Source organism: Stegodyphus dumicola, chromosome 11 (assembly GCF_044657685.1).
Source record: "Stegodyphus dumicola isolate Sdum_Otavi_A_Nest chromosome 11, ASM4465768v1".
NCBI classification, from domain to species: Eukaryota; Metazoa; Arthropoda; class Arachnida; order Araneae; family Eresidae; genus Stegodyphus; species Stegodyphus dumicola.
In genome coordinates, this window is record NC_140778.1 from 121145200 (window position 1) to 121168607 (window position 23408).

The 23408-nt window shown below is 34.3% G+C and overlaps 1 protein-coding gene across 4 annotated transcripts in view; it reads left to right on the forward strand.

Annotated features, from left to right (window-relative positions):
- The window catches only part of LOC118193840 (neprilysin-2-like), a 151041-nt gene that overhangs the window by 84478 nt on the left and 43155 nt on the right, over window positions 1–23408 (forward strand). For all 4 annotated transcript variants that reach the window (XM_085826482.1, XM_085826483.1, XM_085826481.1 and 1 more), the window contains exons 5-8: window positions 8496–8563; window positions 12225–12276; window positions 12413–12480; window positions 22327–22451. In XM_085826482.1, the coding sequence (XP_085682608.1) occupies window positions 8496–8563; window positions 12225–12276; window positions 12413–12480; window positions 22327–22451 (313 nt within the window). The remainder of the gene's footprint in view (window positions 1–8495; window positions 8564–12224; window positions 12277–12412; window positions 12481–22326; window positions 22452–23408) is intronic.

Here is a 23408-nt window from a genome sequence, read left to right on the forward strand (position 1 = left end):
AAGTCTGGTTTCTAGACATCTCAATGCACCCTCCACTGGGACATTGGTGAATAATGATTTTACATCAAAAGAATTACATTTTCTGTTCTAGTTAACGATCCTAATTCCAATCCAAATTTGCCTTCGGCTTTTAGAGAAATTATGTTTTAGTTCTGGTTTCGCCAACAGATGGCGCCACTTGCTTATTCTTGTCCAGGCTTTCTTATTTTATCTAATCATTATTTCCTATCTTGTTCATTTGCGGTTTTGCAGCTGAAGATGATGGTTCGGTAAAACCATCGAAACTAGTCCTGTGAAAATTTTGTAGGTATAACGCTGATTTTTGTTGTTTGACTTCTGAATTAGTATATGAAATTACTCAAGCTCCTTATTATAAACATTTCAGATTGCTTAATAGTGGGGTTCGTCTAATATTTGGTTGACGGTAATTCTTTAACATTTGGATTTAGTTGATTGCATCTCATTCTGTCGCGCTAAGCGTCATTTAAATAAGCGAGAATATGAGATGCTTCCGCCTTGCCTTATGGGTTCTTTTGCTGCATAACTCGTAGCACATGCGGCCAGCACTTGGAAAATCAATGATTTGAGCCCGGTCTGATGTTCTCATGATTCTTGCCCCAAAAATTCTAAATTGTTTTCCAAAGAATATACGTTCTCATTTATTACACTTTTTACCAAATTATTAAATATGGAATCAGTGTAACTTTATACGAATTTTACTATGTTTCAAACATTATATTCGTATCGAAAATCGATTAAATCACATGAATATCTCTATTTAGCTAACTCAGCACTTTGTATTTTATTTATGAAAAAGCAGATGAATGGATAGCAAGAGCTCCACTGCAGACTTAAAGCAATAACGAAGTAAAATTAACACATAAAAATGAATTAACTTCAGTATTGTTTAAGTTACAGCAAAAATAGTCAATTAGACTGAAATGAGTGCATTCTGTCAGGTATCTTTGGGACTTGAATTTTACCGTATGATACTCTACAGCTTTTGTGAGGTTTACGCTGATTACTCTTCGAAACGGTATCCATCATTCATTATTGAACGTATTTAAAGCCAATTTCTTTTATTTTAGAAGCAGCATAAGAAAAGAAAAATTCAGATATCTTCATGAATTTAGATATTGTCAAAATACTTAAACGAAGAGATAATTTATACTTTTCTTCAAATATGTGTGAAGTATTTATTTTGGTTACAAATAATATGGATGATTTCTAAACAAATTAAAGTAACTTAGTAAATGCGTTATTACATTTCATGCTAAATAGTTGCCATTAAATGTTATCGAAGTATTTCAGTGAGAAAATTTATAGTTCCCTGCAAACATGTTTGATGTATTTGTTTTGATAAATAACGTAGATGATTTCTAAACAAATTAAAGTAACTTAGTTAAATATATTATTACTTTTCATTCTCAGTTCCTGCCATTTTTGTTGAACGTATAATACTAGGTAGTGAACGAGACGTACGTTATTGTGATTCATTTACCTGTCGTCTCTGCAACATTTCTGAATTTATTGTTTATAGTCTCTTTTTACTTCCTTGTACGAAGTAAAAAGGAGAGTTCCTATAGAGTAGAGATTGATAGCGAAATCTGGTGCTTCGTTGAGACACGATTCCCACATGCTTGACCATCGACAGGTGAGGACCTCCGAACACTGGAATACATCTGTAAAACACAAAATACAAAAAAAGAAGAAATATTTGAAAAATAGTTTGCAAAATGATCCCAAGTTGCGATGTCATCAGACCAAAGCTTCATGTGGTCTGTCGAAGTGGAAGTTGCTTCAGGTCCTTCATGTGATCCTACTTTGGCTACATCGAATTGATCATGTGGCTTAATCTTGATCACTTTATAAGATCCTAAGAATTTAGGTCTTAGCTTGAGACCGCCTCCTAACTGGGTTCTTTTAATGGCTACTAGGTCGTTGACTTTGTAGAGTGGAGCGGTTCTACGACGCCGGTTGTATTGTCTTCGGTTCTCCTCCTGCAGTTTTAAGATATTCGCTTTAGCCTCTTCACGAATAGACTCTTTCTCCTGGATGGTGGAGTTCAGGAATTCTTCGTCGAGAATTTCTTTAATTCTTTTGTCTGCCTTATTTCTCATTTTCACGCCTGTCATCAGCTCGAAAGGAGTGAATTTCGTTGATATACTGACGGTGCTGTTGATGATTCTTTGGACGTCAGGCACAAATTTGAACCATTTGGCAGGATCATCTACTGACAGTTTTGCAAGCATTGGGATAAGGGTTCAATGAAGTCTTTCGATCTGGCCGTTGGGTCTTGGAACGCTGTTGTGATTTGTATGTGCTAAATTCCTTCATCTTTATAGTATTCCTCAAAGTCCTTTGAAGTGAAAGCAGACCCCTTGTCAGAGACAATTCTTGAAGGATTTCCGAAGACAGCTTGTGGGATTTGTAGTTTCTGTACAGCTTCTGCCGTTGATGTTGTCTTGACTGGGTAAAACCAGACAAATTTTGTAAAAGCATCTACCACTGTAAATATATGTCGGTATCTCTTATTTGTAGATGTCAGGGGTACTACAAAATCTATGTGATATGTGCTTAACGGAATATTGTCCTTTGGGATTGGGTTCAATAGACCTGCTTTGCCTCGCTTTTTATTACAGAGGATGCACTCGACACAGTTAATTATAACGTGCTCTATTTTCTTTGTAGCATTCGAAATATGAAAATTTCTTTTCAACAGATCTTCTGTCTTTTTTACATCAAAGTGTCCTTTGTTATGTATGCCACGGATGATCTCGAATTCCATCGCTTCCGGCACAAGATGAGTTCTCGACCTCTCTCCTGCAGATACAACACATTATCTTTTAGCAGATAGTCATCTCTAAGTCCTTTCTCGACCAGAGTTTTCAATAATTGAAGACGCTCATCAGCCTGTTGCGATCTTAGTAGGGATTTCACTTTGTGAACGAGTGACCATGCACACAGCATGCCTACTTAATGCGTCGACATGTCTCATCTGTTGATTGGGTCTGTGGATAACTTCATATTCGAACTCTTCGAGTAGCAGTGCCCATCTAGCTATCTTTGGTGCCAGATCTTTTTTCTGCATTGTCTTCTGAAATGCATCGCAGTCTGTGACTATTTTGATTTTTGTGCCTAAGAGATAACTTCGAAATTTTTTAAAGGCTTCGACGATCGCTAGCACTTCGAGTTCATATCTTGACATTTTTTTTTGTTGAGATGATGTTTTCTTGCTCATGTAATGGATTGGATGCAGCTGTCCATCATCTGAGCGTTGAAGCAAAACTACACCGAAAACATGACTACTAGCATCCGTAATTCCAAAGGTTTTCCCTGCTGAAAGATGATAAGTACAGGACGTTTGCTCAAAAGTTCTTTAAGGTGGTCAAATGCCTGCTTCTGTCTGTCTTGGCCCAAATTCAAATTCTACACCATTGCGAAGCATATCACTCAATGGTTTGGCTATTTTGGAATAATCAGGTACAAGTTTTCTAAAATAGCCTGCGAGACCTAGGAAGCTTTGCAATTGCTTAACGTTCTTAAGTTGAGGAAAATTTTTAACTGCAAGGGTCTTATTTGGAGATGGACGAATTGTACCTTCTTCAATTAAATAACCGATAAATTCAATTTTTCTTTTAAGGAATTGACATTTTTAAAAATTAATTTCTAGTCCATATTCTGAAGCTACATTTAAAACTCGTTTACGTTTTTCTAATCCCTCTTTTTCATCACGGGAAGGTATGATAAAATCATCCATGTAAATTACAACTGTATTATCCCTTATTAATTCCCTGAATACATTATAGATAAATCTTAAAAATACTTTAGGGCTTGTGGTCAAACCAAACGGTGCTCTTAAAAATTCAAATAAACCTGCATGACAAATGAATGTTAAATATTTGGTACATCTTTCATCGACTGGAACGTGGAAAAACCATTTTTCAAATCCAAAGTTGAAAAAACTTTCGCTTCCCCCAAATGATCAAATACTTCCTCTACCTGGGCCATAGGAAAAGAATCCTTCACTACTTTTTTATTTAACTGTCTGAAGTCTACGCATAATCTATATGTTTTATCACGTTTCTTACATAACAGAATTGGAGATGCGTATTCGGAACAAGATGGTTTAATTATCCCCTTTTGCAACGACTCGTCTATCTGTTTATCAACATTTTTTTGCTCAGCAAACGGTAATCTCCGAGACCGTTGCGATACTGGAATATCATCTTTTAACACAATATTCATTTTTAAATTCGTGTCTTTAGTTTTATTTGGTTTATAATTATGAATCAATAACGATAAATCCTTACGAATGTTCACATCAGTAACATGCAAGAAATCCACATCACATTCGTCAATCACATTTGCAAAATTTAATAAAAAAACACTCTTGTAATGATGATTCACTTTTAAAATCATTTTTGGTATCAGGATTAGATGTTTCATTTTTTTCTTCTCGACTTACTTTTAGAAGTTGGGAATAAATGTTTGGTGTTAAAATTAAAGGAACAGATAATTTATTTACGGCTGCAACAATGATTTCTAACCTTGGTGAATTGCTATTTAAAGATAATCCTACTCTAGCGATATCTGCCTCTTTTTTTCGTCAAAACATGAGCTAAGTATTATTTTACCGTCCAACAGTGTCTTTATTTGAATGAATGATGAATTTATGACCGGAACTTGAGCGCCTGAATCGATAAGTGCTTTTATTTTTTTATTTTTATGAAAATATTAGCATATTGCAACTCGTGAATAAAACTGACGTTATTAACACTTGTTTTGTTTTTTCCTTCTGTTTCCTTATGCGATTCGCTTTGTTTACGTCTTACGCAATCCCTAGTGAAATGAAAATTTTCACCCCTTCCCCCACAGACGTATCATGATCTCTCTGGCGTCGACGAAATGACATCCGGTTTGCTTTTAGGTTTGCTACGACGGAATGAGTCATTCTTAATACTTTGGTTTTGAACACTTGGTACTTTCGATTCATTAGACTGAACTTTAGGGTTATGTATTTCAGACAATAATTTTCTTCGGGATGAGAAATATAAATCACATTCTCGCCCTAACTGTGTTGGATTAAACCATGTTCTCCCCTCACGAACACTTATGTATTCTTTCGTTTTGAAATCCAAAGTTTCATACAATTTATCTGCAACAATTAATCCAATAACTTTTTTAAATCCTTTTGTACCTCCCTAACCTGACAGTAGTATTCAAATGCTGCGGTCAATCGCGATGCAAATTGAACATGCGACTCGTTTGCTGCGCGTTGAGCATGTTTAAAGATGTTCAGAATCTCTCTTGGTGTCGGCGGAAATTAAGCTAAAAACAACTCTTTTAGGTTTTCGTAATTCGACAATTCTTCTTCAGTTGCATACGTTAAAACATTATTCGCTTTAACCCCTAGCAAATTAATTAGTATCTCAGCTTGTAAGTCTTTGGGAACGTCTTTGGTGGCAAAAGCTTTTTCCAATGAAATGAAAAACAAATGCAATGCCTCTGGCCGCTCAGGAACAGAGATTGTAAGCGTTTTAACACTTTTCAGTAAATTTTCAACACTAGTCTGTGCGTTTCTTCTATCACCCGATAATGATTGTGATTTTAAATTTTCTAGCTCAATTTGCTTCTCAATTTTGGCTAATTTAAGACGTTCGATTTCTAACAGATAGTGTTCATTACTTGCCTTAGGCGTCCGACCCTCGACGATCGATTTGACAACGCCACGAACAAATTCAATGTTCGTTTTGAAGACATCAGAATTTTCTATAATTTTTCTAATGTCAGCTTTTTTAGCATTTTCTGGAACATTCTCTCCAATTCTTTCGGCAATTAATTTTAAATCACTCTTGTTTGAATTATTTAAGAAACTCATTTTAAAACGAAACACGAGTATCACTATCTTAAAGAAGGAAAAGTTTTCACAGTACCTTTTTTGAAGTTCGCCGGCTTGGAGCCCCCATAGTTGTGAGGGTGACGTCTTATCATCAAACAGAGATCACACTCACGATTCAAAGTATCAGGTTTTTATTCCTGGTTCATAGAAGAAAAGATAAACCGAATGAGTATGTACAAATGGATTAAATATGTTTAGGAGAGTAATCACAACACTGGTTCCAGTATGGAGATGTTAAAGTCACAGCTGACCACCTACGTGCGGTCACTTTAGATAAGTTCGAAGTCCGATCGCCTACGCGCGACCAGTAAACGTCTAGTTGTAGCTCCTTCGCGAGCGTTCTGTTAGACCGCTTCTGTCGGACTTCTCGAACCAAGTGAAGATGTGTTTACCTGGAGAGTTTCTTGAAAGTAGAGATAGATAGCGATATCTGGTGCTTCGTTGAGGCACGATTCCCACACTAGTGTTTACTTCTTCCTTAATTAAGTTTACATCAATGAATTGTTCAATTTGATTATCTAAGCACTTTAGTTTATTCATTTTCTCTATTAAAACTTCTAGATATTCGTCTAAGATATCACATGTAACATTTTCATCTGCTAAAGCAACATCAGTTTTTGAAATTAGTTTCGTAGTACTGCTTCTTTCAATACTGCGCTTTCGTTTTAACTTTACAAAATTTTCTTCTGAAGGCATGTTTATTACTTGAAACAATTATACAGTCAAAATGAAATTGATAAATGTTAATTGCTCAGCTGTAATCCGTTTGGGTGAACGTTAGTAATCCAAATGGCACAATCCAACTATGAGCACAGAATCCCACTTCTGACACCAATATATGGGGAAGGATTGATGATAAGCATAACTATAACTCATGAAGATAAAAACTAGGATTTATTTATTTACATTAAAATGAAAAGAAAAGTAAAAAGAATAATTGTCAAAACATTTTGGACACGTCTGTCCTCACTATCGTTGACGTCTCATCTCATCTGACGACACCCTAATCCAGATGGCGCTCTTACATAATCTTAGTTACAGTTACAGTTCCCACCACACTATTGTAATCGTGAAAAATTTCGGGTATCGTAATTCAAAAAAAATATCCATTTTGACCGCTATCGAATGCAATTTAACGATGTTGTTGCGTTACATCTGTAAGTAAGGATATAATAAAGGATTCTTTTACCCCAAAAAAATTGTAAAACTGATTTAAAATAGATTCAGAAGAGAATTTTTTGTGGTGTGTGTACGTACGTACGTACTTACGTATCTCGCATAACTCTAAAAGTTTCAGAATCTTGAAGTAGCTTCAGAATCTTGAAATTTTGTATATAGGACTGCTATAACATGTAGATGTGCACCTCATATTTTGGTTGCAATCGGTGGCACCAAAAGGAATAAATATATGTATGTATATATATATATATATATATATATATATATATCCACTCTGTTATCCGATTCTGTGATCTCACTTTCTTTATTCTTATATGTTTGTAAATTGTGCATTTTTGGCTTTAAAAATGATTGAATTATGTTGTTCTTATCTTCCGGTTAAGTATTTATGCCTTTAGTAAATCTGTGTGCAATAATTTTACAGTTATCAACAATTTAAAAGTTGTTTAAGTGCCGCTAAATCTAATAATTTTTGCCATGGGTTATTGCTTGTTTACATTTGAAACAGCAGAATAGTAGATTTGTTGCCAATCTAGAGAAAGTAACCTTTGCAATAAAAAAGATAACGCCTTTTTTTATTATTGCGAATTAAATCATGATTAATCCATTCTGGAATTTATTCGAGGAAATAAGTGTTAAGGTTTACATCCTAATTTTTAATACAGATGTTTTGATTTTTAAAGTATTTTTGCCTTTTTGCGAAGTGAGAACGAAATTAATTGAATGAGAAATACTGAATCTCTGTGAAAAAAACTGCCTTTTTTTTTTTTTTGAATTTCTTTTATTCATCGTTTAGATTTATTATACTATTCGAATAGAGCATGTGGCAACAATTAGATAATTCTTCAGATGACATAAACTTTGTGCATTCTGAGTTATAAAAATGAATGAAATGTAACACTGTTAAGTGAACCTAGCGCCAGAGTGTCGCTATGTTAAACAAATATATTGAATTTTAAGGAGAGCATTTATTCTGTTGTGGTTTATGCGCTATTGACGAAGTAGATTTAATTCAAGCCAATACGTTTAAATGAAATGCAAGAAAAAATGCGTGTAATTTAATATTCCGCTCAAGGAAGTCATGCGATTTACACATAAGATCTTTTTTGTCTTGATTCTGAAAGTCTCACGAACTTTCCAACCAAAATTTAAAAGGCAGCCAACTTTCTAAACGAAAGCTCTACTACGCGAACATATAAGTGTTAGTTATGTAGTCAAAATATTTATTCGGAGATTTATACAAATTTAATGGAAAACAAAGGCATATCGGGAACATTAGGTTTCTTCTTTTATTTATCTTTAGATGCTTTGCCTGAAAATGCTGTAATTTTAAACAATACACTTGTATTAAATTCATGTTATGAGAAGCGCGCTTTATAAAATAATGAAATTTTATTTTATTTTACATTTACAGGTTGGAGCTCTATACTAGATATTTCGATGTAGTACAAGCTAGGCATATAGCCACTAGAAACAGAATAGGTAAATTAATTTATCTTTTTACTTGGCACTGTTATAAACTTGTTAAACCTTATGGGTAGTGATTTAGAAACATTTGTATTTCAATAGCAGAATGAACAGCTGTTCATTAAATATTTAATATTTATTCATTTTAATAGGTAAAAGAGGAATTTTGTTCCTTACACAGGCACGAACACATGAACAATTACATATATCATTTCTGCGACAAAATTCTGTTTTCCTCATTATCTATGCAACGAAACTTGATGAAATTTGCATCGTTCAAGGAGTCTTTTCATTAGCTACATCTAGGTAACAATTACATAATATCAAAGCAAATAATTCATTGATAACTAAGGAACAAAATCTAGATGCCATATTAATTGCTATATAATTATGCCTCTGAATGATATTAAATCCGAATCTTAGGTAATATACGGATTTAACATCATTCAGGGGGATTCGTTTAATAAATCCATATGCTGTTTCCGAGTGAGCTACTTTATTACTTAAATTCTTATACAACTAGACGCTTGCACGGTCACTCTTTTCTTTCGAGAGCATTCGGTTTAACGAGTTAGACATGCAGCACAGAAAGCTAATCGCTTTAAAAAAAGTAAAATAAAGATATAAATATAACGCCGCTTTTAAAATAAAACAACCTGAATCCCTGAACGATGCTACATTGCAACTGTCTGACCTCGTCCTCGCCACAGAAAATCTGCAGTATCCCTGTTTTGTTCAATGGCGAGCACTTGAATAGTCAGCATAGGCCACTCCTAAGGCCGGAACTCCATTTTATTGTGGAGTTACCTAATCGGCGGCTACCTTTGATTCCTATAAAGGGAGGACCAATTACAACCACGCCTTCTCCGGGATTCGAATCCAGTCCCTTCGGCACCGCAGTAGGCCCCCCTAACCGTTATACCGTTTGGAAGGCTATTCAGTATGTCTGATATCCATTTTCTGATTTATGTTGAAGGAATAATTATATTTTATGTTGTTTATTTTTATGTAAATAATTACCTTTAAATGAAGCATAATTAATGCACAATAAAACTCTAATCTGTATGCTTGACCTCCATTCCCTAACTCTGCATACACTGCCGCAGGAATCGAATTGCTTCAAATATTTCCTGCTGTAGGGCATCCTGAATCATATTGGTAAACTGGTTTGGTATACCACACGTACAGGGTTGCAGATCCCCGTTCCAGAAGGTTAGTCTCGGTGGAAGGAGCTCGACTCCAAATATGGTTTCGAAGGCAGGCTTGTAATAAAGGTCCGGTGAGTGAACAGGTTACCGGGATTCTAAGCCACAGCCAGAGTATCTAGTCAGGTGCGTTTTCAAGCAGGTAATTAGTAGTTTGGTGGCTCAATGCGGTAAGCTAGATGCAATCTTAAGATGACTCTGCCCAAAGCGAGTAGATGCTGGTGGGTGGGTGCAGTATGGAAAACTGTTTAATTTCCGACGCCTGTAACATTGTACAAGAAAAAGCTTGCGTCGAATAGATTCGATCTTCACTTTAAAGTAACGGGGTCCAGTTAGGCTTAATATGCTTTCAGTTTGTTTTATTCATGGTAGGTACATGAAGTAAAGAAGCAGTTGAGGCTTTCTTTCCCTTAAGTCATAGAGATGTTTCCTAGATCATTCAGGTCTTCGATTAATTCATTTTCATTAATTATTACCAGCATAACAATTTTTAGCGTTTTATTTGTTTGTCTGCAACTCCTAGAAGTGAGAATGTGTATTATTTTCAACGATTATTTTTTTTATAATGCGATTGGTGTCACCATCTGTAGAGGTGATATTTAATTAGTTTTTTATGAGGTTTCCTCGAATGCATTGGCCAAAAGGAATATGAAGATCTAAGAATTTCTTTGGTTCGTCTAATTTATCAATATATTATAGATGAGACGTATTTTTCTAGTCATAATTGATAGTAGTTTGATTATTCATGACGATACTGTCATCTCTGCTCACTCATGATAACAGCAGGCCTGCTATTATGCTTAAGCTGTCATTGCGTGTCCTCTGGAGGAGAAAATCCTTTATCTGTGCATTAAAGCCAAAGACTGGGAGGGCTGGACAGGCGACATAATTTAAACAAATGTTCTTGTGTTGCATGGGTATAAAAGGCTCTTGAATGAAAAATACATTGGAATTATGTACTAATACGAGACTTTTTTCGTTTTCCTCGTAACCTACGTGAGCTCTGATCCATTGCAGACTGAATATACAATTGCTACTGAAGATATAAGTTCTCAAATAGCATATATCAGCTCACTTTCAGAGGCGCCACCATAAATAACTGCAATAATAGAGATGCTGTTTATGCGTAAAACTGTTTTAAAGTATTTTCTGCAACCCAGTTTACTACTTTGATAACTGCAAATAATTCTGCTTAAAAGACAGAATTAAGGTTTCTCAATCTAGTTGACCATTGCAAAATGTAATTATTCCCCATCTTCGCGCATAAATCACTGCCTGTACAATTCTCAATCTTTTAGCTATCGATATACATTTCAAGTTCTGCTGTCACTTCTGCTCTATCACTGATAGAGTAGAAGGTATCACAGTTTCTAACTGCGAAGGCCTCGTAGTTATATCTTTCAGGATGGTATTTTGCCAATGATACTAGTTTTTCAATGTTCGCGTAGGTGACATCGTGTGTGGTGACGTCTACTGTTAATCTTAAGACGTTTGCCACGATTTTCCATTTTTTGTGCTACCGTATATAGTAATTTAAGACTGCAAGATTTAGTATTGCAGTCCTGTATGGTGATAAAGAGGGCTATCCGCCTTTGCAGGCTGACAAATGCTTTGGTTTTATGTGCATTTACATGCCACACCAAGCTGATGCTCCATGGCAAATGGTTGGCATATATATTGTTAGCAATTGTTGTAGCATTAGAAGTGATCGTTGGTCTGACATCATAGCTATCTGTAGCTGCTGTTTTGTTTGTAATGGGCATCGATAAGTGAACCGACCCTTTGAATATTTGATGTTAAACTAACTTACATCCTTTTTATTTTTTGATGACATATGTATTTGTGGGAATAAGTTCTTCCATATCCATTGGTCCAGAAATGTTCGTAGAAATCGCAGTATCTGTCTTCATTAACATACTGAATGGAAAATAATTTCCTGTTAAATGAAGCTCCGAGAAGAGAATGCTGTCTGTTGAAGGGTTACCAGATAACAATGAGCTCACTCGAAAGAGATTATATCTCAAGCTTGGAGGGTAATCAAACTTTTATAAGCATTCAGCTAAACCAAGTGAAATAGACTGCAGTTAAACACTTTAAACAACAGCAGTTTGCAAGCATGTCAGAAAGTACCGATAATAATAGCATCCACTGCTGACAACTTTCAGTTCTCGAAAAAGTCACAGCTTAGGCAACTTTAAATAAAAATCGAGGTATCCTTAAAATTATTATTAAATTGTGACATTAATTAATTTCAGCTCAATCCAAAATTCAAATTTTTAAGAATTTATACTTCACCAAAATTGAATAGACACATTTTCTGAATTTGAAAACAAAAACTAGACTTCTGCTTCTAGACTCATTGATCCAGTTTTTAACTTATATTTCAAAACACCGAATTGACTTTTAACCACACTTTTATATTAGATTTCTTTGTTATAATTTATGCTTCATCAATAGTGTTCCTTTTGCAGAAATTGCTGCGTCGAAGTTACAATATCCCTTTTGCGAACTGGATATACCTCAGTAAGTCTCTAATATACCTCATACAACTCTTCAGACTTAAATTCATTTACTGTGCGCTTATTTGTAATGCTAAAATTCCACTAATTTTTTTTTGATTGGTAGGAAAATTTTTCACTGATTTGTATATTTCTTTCAGGTACCTGAATTTTGGAGCCATTGGTTATGTTATTGGTCACGAATTTGAGCATGGACTTCATGACAGTGGTATAGTAGTTATTTAGTTAAAATAATAAGAGAACAGCAAACTAATATTAAGCGCCAGCAATTATATCATCAGGAAAACATATGACAGATATTATTTTCTAAATTTAAGTAACACAATAAACATTGTACTGAGTAATCGTTAAGGCAAATTAAATCGAATATATGAATAGGAACCTAATGCAAGCGCGTAGCAATTAAGTTAGGATACAAAAGTAACAAATTTACTCCTTCCAAGTAAACAAAAGTTTGAAATAAAAACTAAGCTGATCGCTTCTTAAAAATTATTGATCGCTTCAAATGTATGTTAAAAAAACTTATATTAAGGGAATGAACATAAATCTTCAGATAAATACAAAATAAGAAAAGGTCCAAAGATCTGAAATGAATTATAAGTTGCAGAGACATTAGGTATTTTTGAAAGCAAAAGAGAGCCCTCGTCGGGACTCGAACCACGGACCTCTTGAATACGCACCGAGCGTGCTGATCACTACATCACGTAATCTAATGATCTAATGATTCTTTTAACAGCATTCCAGTCCTTTTGACGTGGATTATTGCACCTTCTGCTGAGTATGTGAGTTGAAGCTGTGATATCTGGTCTTGTGATAGACGATATATACAAAAGACTTCCAATAGCTTGGCGAAATTTATCATTTGAAGTTAGGAGATTTTCTTCCTTGTTTAGGTTATAATAGTTCGTTTCCATTGGTGTGCTAGCGTGTTTCGCTTCTTCAAGTTGAAATTGCTTGACAAGTTGATTTATTTTATTTTTCTGTGATAAGAGATAACTTCCATCTTCCTTGCGATTTATTTCCATGCCTAAAAAATATTTAGCTTCACCAAGATGCGTTATTTGGTAACGTTTCTTTAAATCATTAATTGTTTGAAGAATTGGTCCTTCTTCTGTAGAACTTATTAGGATGTCATCAACATACACTATTAAATTAATTCTTTTATCACGAACCACTTTTGTGAAAAGACACGGATCTGCTTTGCTTTGACTGAACCCCAGATTCTTCAGTGTATTCTGCATTTCAGCACCTAGCTGCTTGTTTGAGATCATAAATCGACTTCTGTAATTTACAAACTTTATGTCTTTCTTCCGAAACCACGAATCCTTCTGGTTGTTCCATATATATTTCTTCATTTAAGTTGCCATACAAAAAGGCTGTTTTAACATCTAGTTGATGTACCTTGGCATTATTATACGCTGCCCATGCTAAGGAAACTCTTATCGTAGTGTGTTTCACTACTGGCGAAAAAGTTTCATCATAATCACTGCCGTATTTTTGAGTAAATCCTTTGGCTACTAAGCGTGCTTTGTATTTTATATTTTTACCAGTTTCATCATATTTTGTCTTAAACACCCATTTGCTGCCTACTGCATGTTTTCCTGGTGGTAATTCTGTAAGTTTATAGGTTTCATTTTTTTTAGAGAATGTATTTCTTCTTGCATAGCCTTGATCCAAGCTTCTTGTTCACGTTTTGGTAAGTTTAGAATTTCTTCAAAGGTTTCTGGATCTTTAATTTTAAGTAAGATTGATTCTTCGTCTTCTGTTTTATAAGAGAATCTTTCCGGTGGGACCCCTTTGGTTGATCTGCTAGAAACCCTTCTTTTTACATTTTCTTCACATTTAATTAACTCTTCGGAACTTTTTGAATCTTCTGTAAAATCATCGCCAAGAGATGTTTCTTCGTTATTTTCCTCATCTTCTTGCAAGTTATTGAAGTGAATTAATTCTAAATCTTCAGCATTATTTTCTGCAAGTTTGTCAGGTAAAGACGCTTTTTCTGAAAATTTAACAGTTCTACTTACTATTATATTCCTTCCACCTACATAAATACTGTATCCCTTACTTCGTAAATCGTATCCTACGAATATTCCTTCTTCGGCTCTGTTGTCGAATTTACGCCGTTTTTGTTTGTTCACATAGTAAAATGCTTTACAGCCAAATACTCGTAAGTGACTTAAGTTTGGTTTTCTACCATTCCACAATTCATATGGTGTTCTATCTGTGGCTTTAGTTGGTAACCTATTTTGAAGATATGCAGCAGTAGCTGCTGCTTCAGCCCATAATCCTTTCGGTAATTTAGTTTATTAGCATAGCTTTTGTCATTTCTATTAATGAGCGATTTTTCATTTCTGCGACGCCGTTCTGTGCCGGACAATAAGAAACCGAAGTTTGGTGAAAAATGCCGAGTTTCTTTAAATAATTTTCAGTACTTTCGTTACAGTATTCTGTACCGTTGTCGGATCTGAGAACCTTTATTTTCTTTCTAAATTTACTTGTTGTCGATGCAACATACTGTTTAAGTTTGTCGAATACTTCATCTTTTGAAGTAATAAAATAAATTTCAGTATAACGCGAATAGTCATCAATGAAAGTTACGAAATATCTTTTCCCTCTTAAGCTGTTGACTTTAATTGGCCCTCACACATCTGTGTGCACTAAATCCAGTGGATTTTTAGATCTAAAACTAGTTTTGGGATAAGGTGTTTCAGTTAGTTTCGCTTTTACACAAGTAGAACATTCCACACTATGAGTGCATTTGCCAAGTTTACTGCCGTCTGCCAAATCATTCTTCTCAAGTGTTTTTATGGCATCTGTGGCCTAATCTTTGATGCCATTTTAGTATACAGTTCGTATTTGAACATGAAACATTATTAGCTAAGTATGCTTTCTCATCAATTGGGTTTACGATCAATTTATATAAACCTTGCTGAGTGTTGCCGTCGGCTACGAGTACATTGTTACGCTTTATGTAACACTTATTATTATCAAATGTAACAATGCAACCTTTATTGGTAACAGATTGAACAGAAAGTAAATTACTGTCTAAACCTGGTACCTACAATACATTTTCCAATTTTATTTGTGTACCCTGACCCTTTAAGTTTTGAGCTTTAAAATAACCTTCACCAATACCATAAGAATTTAATTTAGCACCATTGGCTACAGTTACTATTTGTTTATTAGAGTCATTTAACTGAGAGAAAAAATTTTTATCACTCGTCATATGAGTTGAGGCTCCCGAGTCGATAACCCATTCTTGCGTTTGCGTGTTTTCATGTTTATTTTCCACTTTTAGAACTTGATTAAACTGAATCTGTGCATTTTCAGTTTCAATACTTTTAAAATACTTATTTTCTTTAAGTTTTGTTATGTTTTCTACATTTTGCGTATTTGCTATTTGGCATGCATTACTTTTATAATTTTGAGAATAATATCTTACTTTACTATTACTTACATCTGTTTTCGGGGAAGTTCTAGCGTTGCGTTTTAAATGAAAACAGTCATTTATCGTATGGTTATTTCTCTTACAATAAGTACAAAATTGTGTAGCATACTTTGGTTTATTTTCGCTTTTACTTTCTAAAGCAACTGAATCGTACTTTTGAACTTAGTTTCCACACGTCTACAATACTCATCTGTTAGTTTGTTTTTAACATATTCTAGCGACAATTCAGCTTCCGATTTACTTTCTATTGCAGTTATTAAGGAGTTGTATGAATTTGGTAAAGAACATAGTAGTATTGCTATTAAGTTATTTTCTTTAATTTCTTCACCTATACTACGCAGCTTTTCAGCCAACTCTAGTACTCCTTTGATATGTTCCTGCATTTTAGAACTTTCATTATATCTAATGGAATATAGTTTTCTAAGAAGAAATAACTTATTTGTTAAATTTACACGTTCATGGACACATTTTAACTTCTGCCAAACTTCTTTTGCAGATTTACTATGTAAAACATGGATAATTTGCGAATCCGAAATGTTTAGACATATTAAAGCTTTAGCTTTACGATCATTCTTTAACCAAATATCAGTATCAGTTTCCGGTTTTTCTTCGAATACAACATCATCTAAACCTTCTTTTATTATAAGTTGTTTTATTTTAAATTTCCACACTGAATAACTTTCATCTGTTAACTTTTCTATACAAATTGATTCTTTTAGAATAGACATCAGTATTTGTTACAATTATTCTTTTAAACTTTGTAACTAGTTTTTTTTTTCAACAAAGAGTTTTAATACTTTATGCCCCTGGAATCTTACAACATTACAAAATTTCAATTTCTCAGTCTCGTAATTTTTTGTTGGTTGTACATTAGCACTGAAGGCATAATGAGTACGTTTCCTCAAGCACAGAATTAAAGAATCATAAGTCAAAAGATTTTAACTACGAAATGTTTATTTAACAAAATAGGATAATTCTGCTTAACTTAAGCATAACAATAAAGTAATAATGTTCACGGGCATTAAAATTGAAGTATTCAAAAGAATAACTTACAGAGAATCTTCATCAGTCCTAAATATCATCAGGCTTACCTATATTATGCAATAAGAAAAATAAACAGGAATATACTTTGCCATCGTACCTGAAAGAGAAAAAAGTACTACTGGATTAGACCTTTGGCCAGGTACAAGTAGCTAGGGTGAAAATCAAATATACTGCATTGCACACGAACTTTACTTTCTCTCGCTAATATATACCTTGGCGCACGTTCGTTTCGTATGCCTTTCGAGTTTCATTATGCAAAATACCTAAATTTATGCTAACAATTAGCACCTTGGTTCGGTATGTTCTCTTCATTGTTGCAATGACTCCTTGGTCAATGGGTTGGATTAGCGCAGTAACGTTTCGGGGGGAGTGAGAAACTTTGCAAAAATTTGTCCATCAGAAGACTTTAGCACGCTTGTTGCTGGGTGAGAAGGTGCGTTGTCGATCAATAGCACAGATTTTTCAGGCAGGTTTTTCGATTTAAGATGTTTACGCACTTGAAGAACAAAGATATTTTCGAACCATCTTGAAAAATGTGTCGGTTCATCCATCCGGCCCACCCCTTTTTTTTTTTTTTTTTTTTTTTTCTTGTTAAAGTAATCAAAGGGCAAATTTTCTATCCTTGTGCCTTTGAAAGATCTCGTTTTTTTTTTTTTTTTTTTTTTTTTTTTTTACTTTCCATTGACAACAAGTCTAAGTTTGTGTCTGCAAGACATGATAGTGATCCTTTCCTTGCTGCTTTTATGACCCGCCGCTTTACTTTCACTTTCAGATGCTAAAGTGCGAGTGGGAAGATATTTCCACAAAAGTCCCGATTCGTCGGCATTGTAAATTTGTTCAAAAGATAGCTCTTCTTTAAAAAAAATTCTTCAAATTCATGGTGGAAATCATCGGCTGCTTGTTAATCATCACTAAGTTTCTCCTCATGAAGTCCAAATTGTCGAATTCCATGTCGCTGTTTAAAACGAGTCAACCAGCCCGAAGACGCATCAAAATTTCCTTTCAGGCCTAACAACTCAAAAAAGGTTTTTGCCTCGCCGCAATGATAGGACCATTTACAGGAGTACCCTCTTTTCGAACTTGAGCTAACCACTCTGTCAATGCCGTTCTAGCTCATCAAAGGTAGAACCCTTCATAGTTTTTCGCGTTTCCATTGCGGAAGCACTGTTCGACATTGATGCAAAGTTTACCAGTTTGTCTTTTTGCTTTAGAATGTCACGCACTGTTGTTTCTGCGATTCCGTAATCCAATTTCATCTGCTGCCTTGTAGCGCCGTTTGCTACTTTGGAAATTAATTCTAGTTTTTGCGCAATCGTCAACACAACCTTCTTTCGTTTTCCTGACATTTTAAATCGGTAACGAAAAACACAAAACCACAAAACAGAAGCACTGAACACAATAAAAGATAAGAAATTAATTCCGACCGGTTCGCAAACACTATCAGGCTTAAACTAGAAGGCCTGGGATATTTTTGCTATAAATAAGCACGATGTTTAGCAAATTTAACGTTTCGCTCAGTTTTGTGAACATTTTTATTTTTTTTGCTGTACGCTTGTAAAAAAAAAAAAAAAAAAAAAAAAAAAATTGTGCGGCAGGCGCGGATAACTCGCTCCCCGCATAATCTGCCCGCGGATAATCGGGAGTCTACTGTATTATGTTCTGTCTTCTCATGTGTTTTTATTCTACATTCTTTTCAATTCCATATTTAGTCCTACGAAGAAGAAACTGCAGGTATATAATTCTGCAAGCTTTGGAAAAAGTCGGTGAAAATAACAATTTTACTGCTCAATTTGATTATTGCCGGTGATTCATTATATTATACTAAATATTTATATATTCATGTTCATAATGTTGTTCTGGGAAATATTTTGTTAAAGCATTATTATTTGAAATGCCATAATCATGGTTAAAATACATTTGAATACATGCTTCCATCTGAATGCTTACATTCTTGAAGCAAAAGTAAGTTGTCTACTTCTGCATCTCTCATAGCTTAGCCATTAAATCTTTAGGGATAGTTTGAATGGTCTGTAAATAGATCTATAGAATCGGCTTTGAAAAAATATAGCAGGTTCAGTAAAGCAATCTGGCAGATAAGGTGGCTGACAAGAATAGAGATATCTTTCTTATCAATGAAATCTGAGCTTCTTTCTTTAGACGTTCTTCCCTAAAAGTCCAGCATCGCATCAAGTTTTCCAACAGTGCTTCACAGAGTCTTCATAATAATCAAAAAAGCTGGTGTGTAAACACCGTATGACTTCCTTGTAAGGAATAGTAAATTATAAGCAATTTTCCTGCATTTCATTTAGCGTTATTTCCTCGAATTTCATAAGAGATATATCTCTCATTTAATTAATTCAGTTCTCGCCTTGCGGCTAGGCAAAAATACATAAAAACTCAAAATATTTTCATTAAAAATTGAAAGATATAGAAAAACATAAAAACAATTTAAATTACAGTTTCTACGAAAAAACAAGCGATTCAGCCGGCAACCAAGAAGGCAGATTTTTCAGTACTAAGTTTCAAGTATAAACAAATATGGCTGTTACGAAAAAAAAATTAGGCTTAGCTGCACTTAAAGAACTTTTAAATTGCTGATAATTCTACAAATATTGCATGCAGATTAATTAAAGCCATAAAAACCTTAACCGGAAGATAAGAACAACATAATTCGATCATTTTTAAAGCAAAAACTGCACATTTTACCCACATATAAGAATAAAAAGACAGCTCGCAAAGCCGAGTAACAGAGTGGGTATATATATATATGTTGCAGCCGGTTTCATGCAAAATGGGAGGTGCATAACTACACGTTATAGCAGTCCTACATACTAAATTTCAAAGTTCCGAGCCAACTCGCCTTTGAGCTATGCGAGATACATACGTAGTAACGTACAGACGCAACGAAAAAAATCTCTTCTGAATCCATTTTAAATCAGTTTATAATTCCTTTTGTGAAAAAGTCCTTTATTTTGTCCTTACGTACAGATGCCACATCGTTAGATTACATTCGATAGTAGTCAAAATGGATATTTCCGTTCAAATATGGTACCCGAAATTTTTCGCGATTACAATACTTCCTTTACTTTGTACAAGGAAGTAAAAAGTGAGGAACATCTCTTTTCTTTCGATGAGCCTGACAACATTGTTGAAACAAGTTTTAAGTGATTGAGTTATGTTAGAAGACGTATTAAAGGCTCTCTTTTCTTATAATTATTTGTATAATATAAAAAGATTTCGGAATTGATCCTGTAAAGTCATTCGGTTAATTGGAAGCAGAAAAGATGAAAAATATGCAACCGTCTTCGCCGGGAATCGAACCATGGACCTCTGGAATACCGGCCCAGCGTGCTACCGTTACACCACGAAGGCACACTAGGGAAGTGGGAGAAATACCTTATAATCCTAGCACCTTTTATGGATTTTTCTGCTTGTTATTGAACTTCAGAAGAATAATTCTGATAATTCTCAGTGTCAACGTCGAACGCTCAATAGGTATGTTGATCGCTATATTAGAAGAGTGAGGAAGGTCGGTTTCCCCGCGTTTAGCGTTACTGAACATGAGAAAAACACCAATACTGAATTTATGGAGGCTTAAAACATCGCTTCAAATCACGCCTTCTCCACAAGGTCGATGCCAGCAGTATTTCTTCATGCTCCATCAAAACTCATAATTTTTTCAGCTGATTGGAGAAATACAAGAAACTTCGAATTCTGTAGCCCAGCTTCAGTGAATACCCCCGATAATCTGCCGGTGATCTAAAATGACCTGGAATTATTTACGTTCTCTCCTTGATAAAAAAAAAAAAAAACGTCAGAGACTACTTCTGCACCTTAGAGAGAGATGAAATTATATCAAATTTTTATTCAAGAGATGCCTTAGGGAATTCGATGGGTGCTTTCGAGAAAATTTCGGTACAATTTCACATGTTACGATTTAAATCAGGATCTCCTTTAAAAGTTATCCAAAACTGTCTGCCGATAACGATCGGTAAATCATACTGAAAGAACCTAATGATAGGGTACATAGCCCTTAAGTTAAAGCAATTGAAGAAAAAGACCGCGAATGATGATTTTAACTTCCGCTCTTAGCAGAACTAGAACGGACTGACAAAAACAGGAAATTTTATAAAGAGAAATTTCTGCTCTCTCTCCATTGAGATTCGTAACTATCAGATCTCAGGTGTCGATGATATAATATAGATCCTAGTGCTTTGGCCATGGACAATTAGGATGTAACAATCTCCCATGCTACCTAACCTGCTCCCAGGGTCATTTAACTTAACACATGCAAGCACCCAAAAGATGGCACACCTACGTACATCATATTCATTTAGTCACTTCCCGAAATGCCCATTTTATCCCAAGAGTAGAAGTAAAAAGGTGAAACGTTCATTTCAGATTCAGTTTTAAACTTGATGAATTACTCTACTCCCAAGAATTCATCTGCTAAGGAATGCTCTCGGGCGCCAGAGTAATCGAACTTTTACATCATCTATGAGATTATTAGAAACTCCGATTTTCCAAATAGCTTTGGAAAATTGTTGAGACTTTTAACCATCCAAAACCATCCACACCCCCTCTTTAAAAGTTACATCATTGAACAGGACTTGTAAATTTGAAGTTTTCATTTGCCAAGACGATAATTAGCTCAAAAGATTTACATAACCTCTCTCTGCTACTGCTGTGATGGTTTGCCTTTTTGGGCCTTTTTAGAACTTTTCTCCAGCGTTAACGATAACTCCACATTTAAATTTCCGATGAAATGAATTATCAGCGAAATTCTCCACTCCATGTTCATCATTTTCAAGACCTTGATGAGCTCTCTGTACAGCCTGGCCAATGTTTCGGCAACAGCATTTACGATAGCATTGTCCTTTTTCCCAAGATGCTGATTTGAGACTTTCTTCGTGACCATGTCATGTTTTTGGATCTAGAATATTAAGTGCCTTTTCTTTTATTCTCCGTAAGAGATCAACACTATAAATTCTCTAGCTCAGGAACGCTTTATGTTATTTTATTAGATAATATGACAGAGATGCTAAGTTGTAGAAGCTGTACAGTACAAAAGATTATCCAAGTATACTATATCGATATATAGAGAGATTATTATTTGATTATATAAAGTTTACTCAATGTACGATTTCTCACAGCCTTCATTGAGGATATCTTTTGCGTATTATGCTCTGCATACAATTTGAAATACTTTGCACATAATTTGAAAGTCATTTCTTATGCAAATGCTTTGTTTATGTGTATATGAACATAATTTGCATTTATGTGTATAGCACATAATTTGGAACCATATTTTATATTTGGAATCTAATTTGAAAGAACCCCCCACCTGTCTACGTTTTGCATACGTTCTCCTGAATAATCTTCAAATTTTATTTTAATATTATTTAAAGCAAGTTATTTAACAGTAACCTGAAGATATTTACAAGCAATTAAATAAAATTACAGTTATGATTTAGTTCGAAATCCCATTCTTATGATATTAGTTAAGTAAGAGAGAAAACATATTTATTACCTTTCTAACTTTAATAATTATTACATTTATAGGTCAATATTATCTTAAGAATGGCAAGCAGTTTTTCTGGTGGAGAAATGAAACACAAGGAAACTTGAGAATCAGAGACAAGTGCTTCATTGACCAATATAATAATTACAGTATTAATGGAGAAAAGGTGATATATATTTAAGATTTTGTCTCTTGTCTCTCTGTATGTTTATATATATATATATGCTTATTTTAATGTATATAAATGACATAAAAATGAGTAACACAAAGTATGTGAATAAAGTAGTTTAAGTGTCATAAGATTTCTGTGTAACTGGAAATATCTATATAAACAATATGCAAGTTGCCAGCAAAATAATCATCAAAATATGGAGCAAATGAAAACATCCGATGAACTGAAAAATTTAGTGTATAAAAACTGTAAATAAGAGATTAATAAAATCATTGCTATTAGAAATTGACTAACATGCCTCAACGTATTAGATTTAGGGACAACGCGTGACATGCAAATTGTCATGTTGCGTGTGAATTTACAGTTAATTACATGACTACATCTTCGAATCAAACAAATTTATTTAAACGTATACAACGCCAACGCTCTCATGCCTGACTTTTGTTTTCATACACCAGCAACAATGAGGTTGCCATATATAGAAGAGAATCTTATGAGTTGGAGCATCATGTGCAATGCGCAAAAAAAAGGGGGGGACAGTTCTATATCTCCTGTTCTACTCTGCCGATTGACGAAATTCAACTTGAGGTTTTCATGTCTCGAAAGCGCAACTTAGGATATGTATTAGATTTATATATCGCATTGTTCTAATATAGGTATTTTGACACAAAATCGCATTTTTTCTTAAATGACATGCCAATTTTTTCCACATTTCGATTCTACGACTCAAATTATGCCAAATTTTGTAACGAGTAGTTTTTTAAAAAGTTAGCTCGCAGAATTTTAGCTCCTTCATGGTAATTGAATTTGATCTCCTTTTTTATTAAACTTATTTGATTCCTTGTTAAAAAGTTTGAAATTTAGGCTTAATCCAAATATGATTCGCACATTTTTTATGATTTATTTAAAAATAATTTTTATAAATTTTTCGGAAATAATTTTGTTTCATAA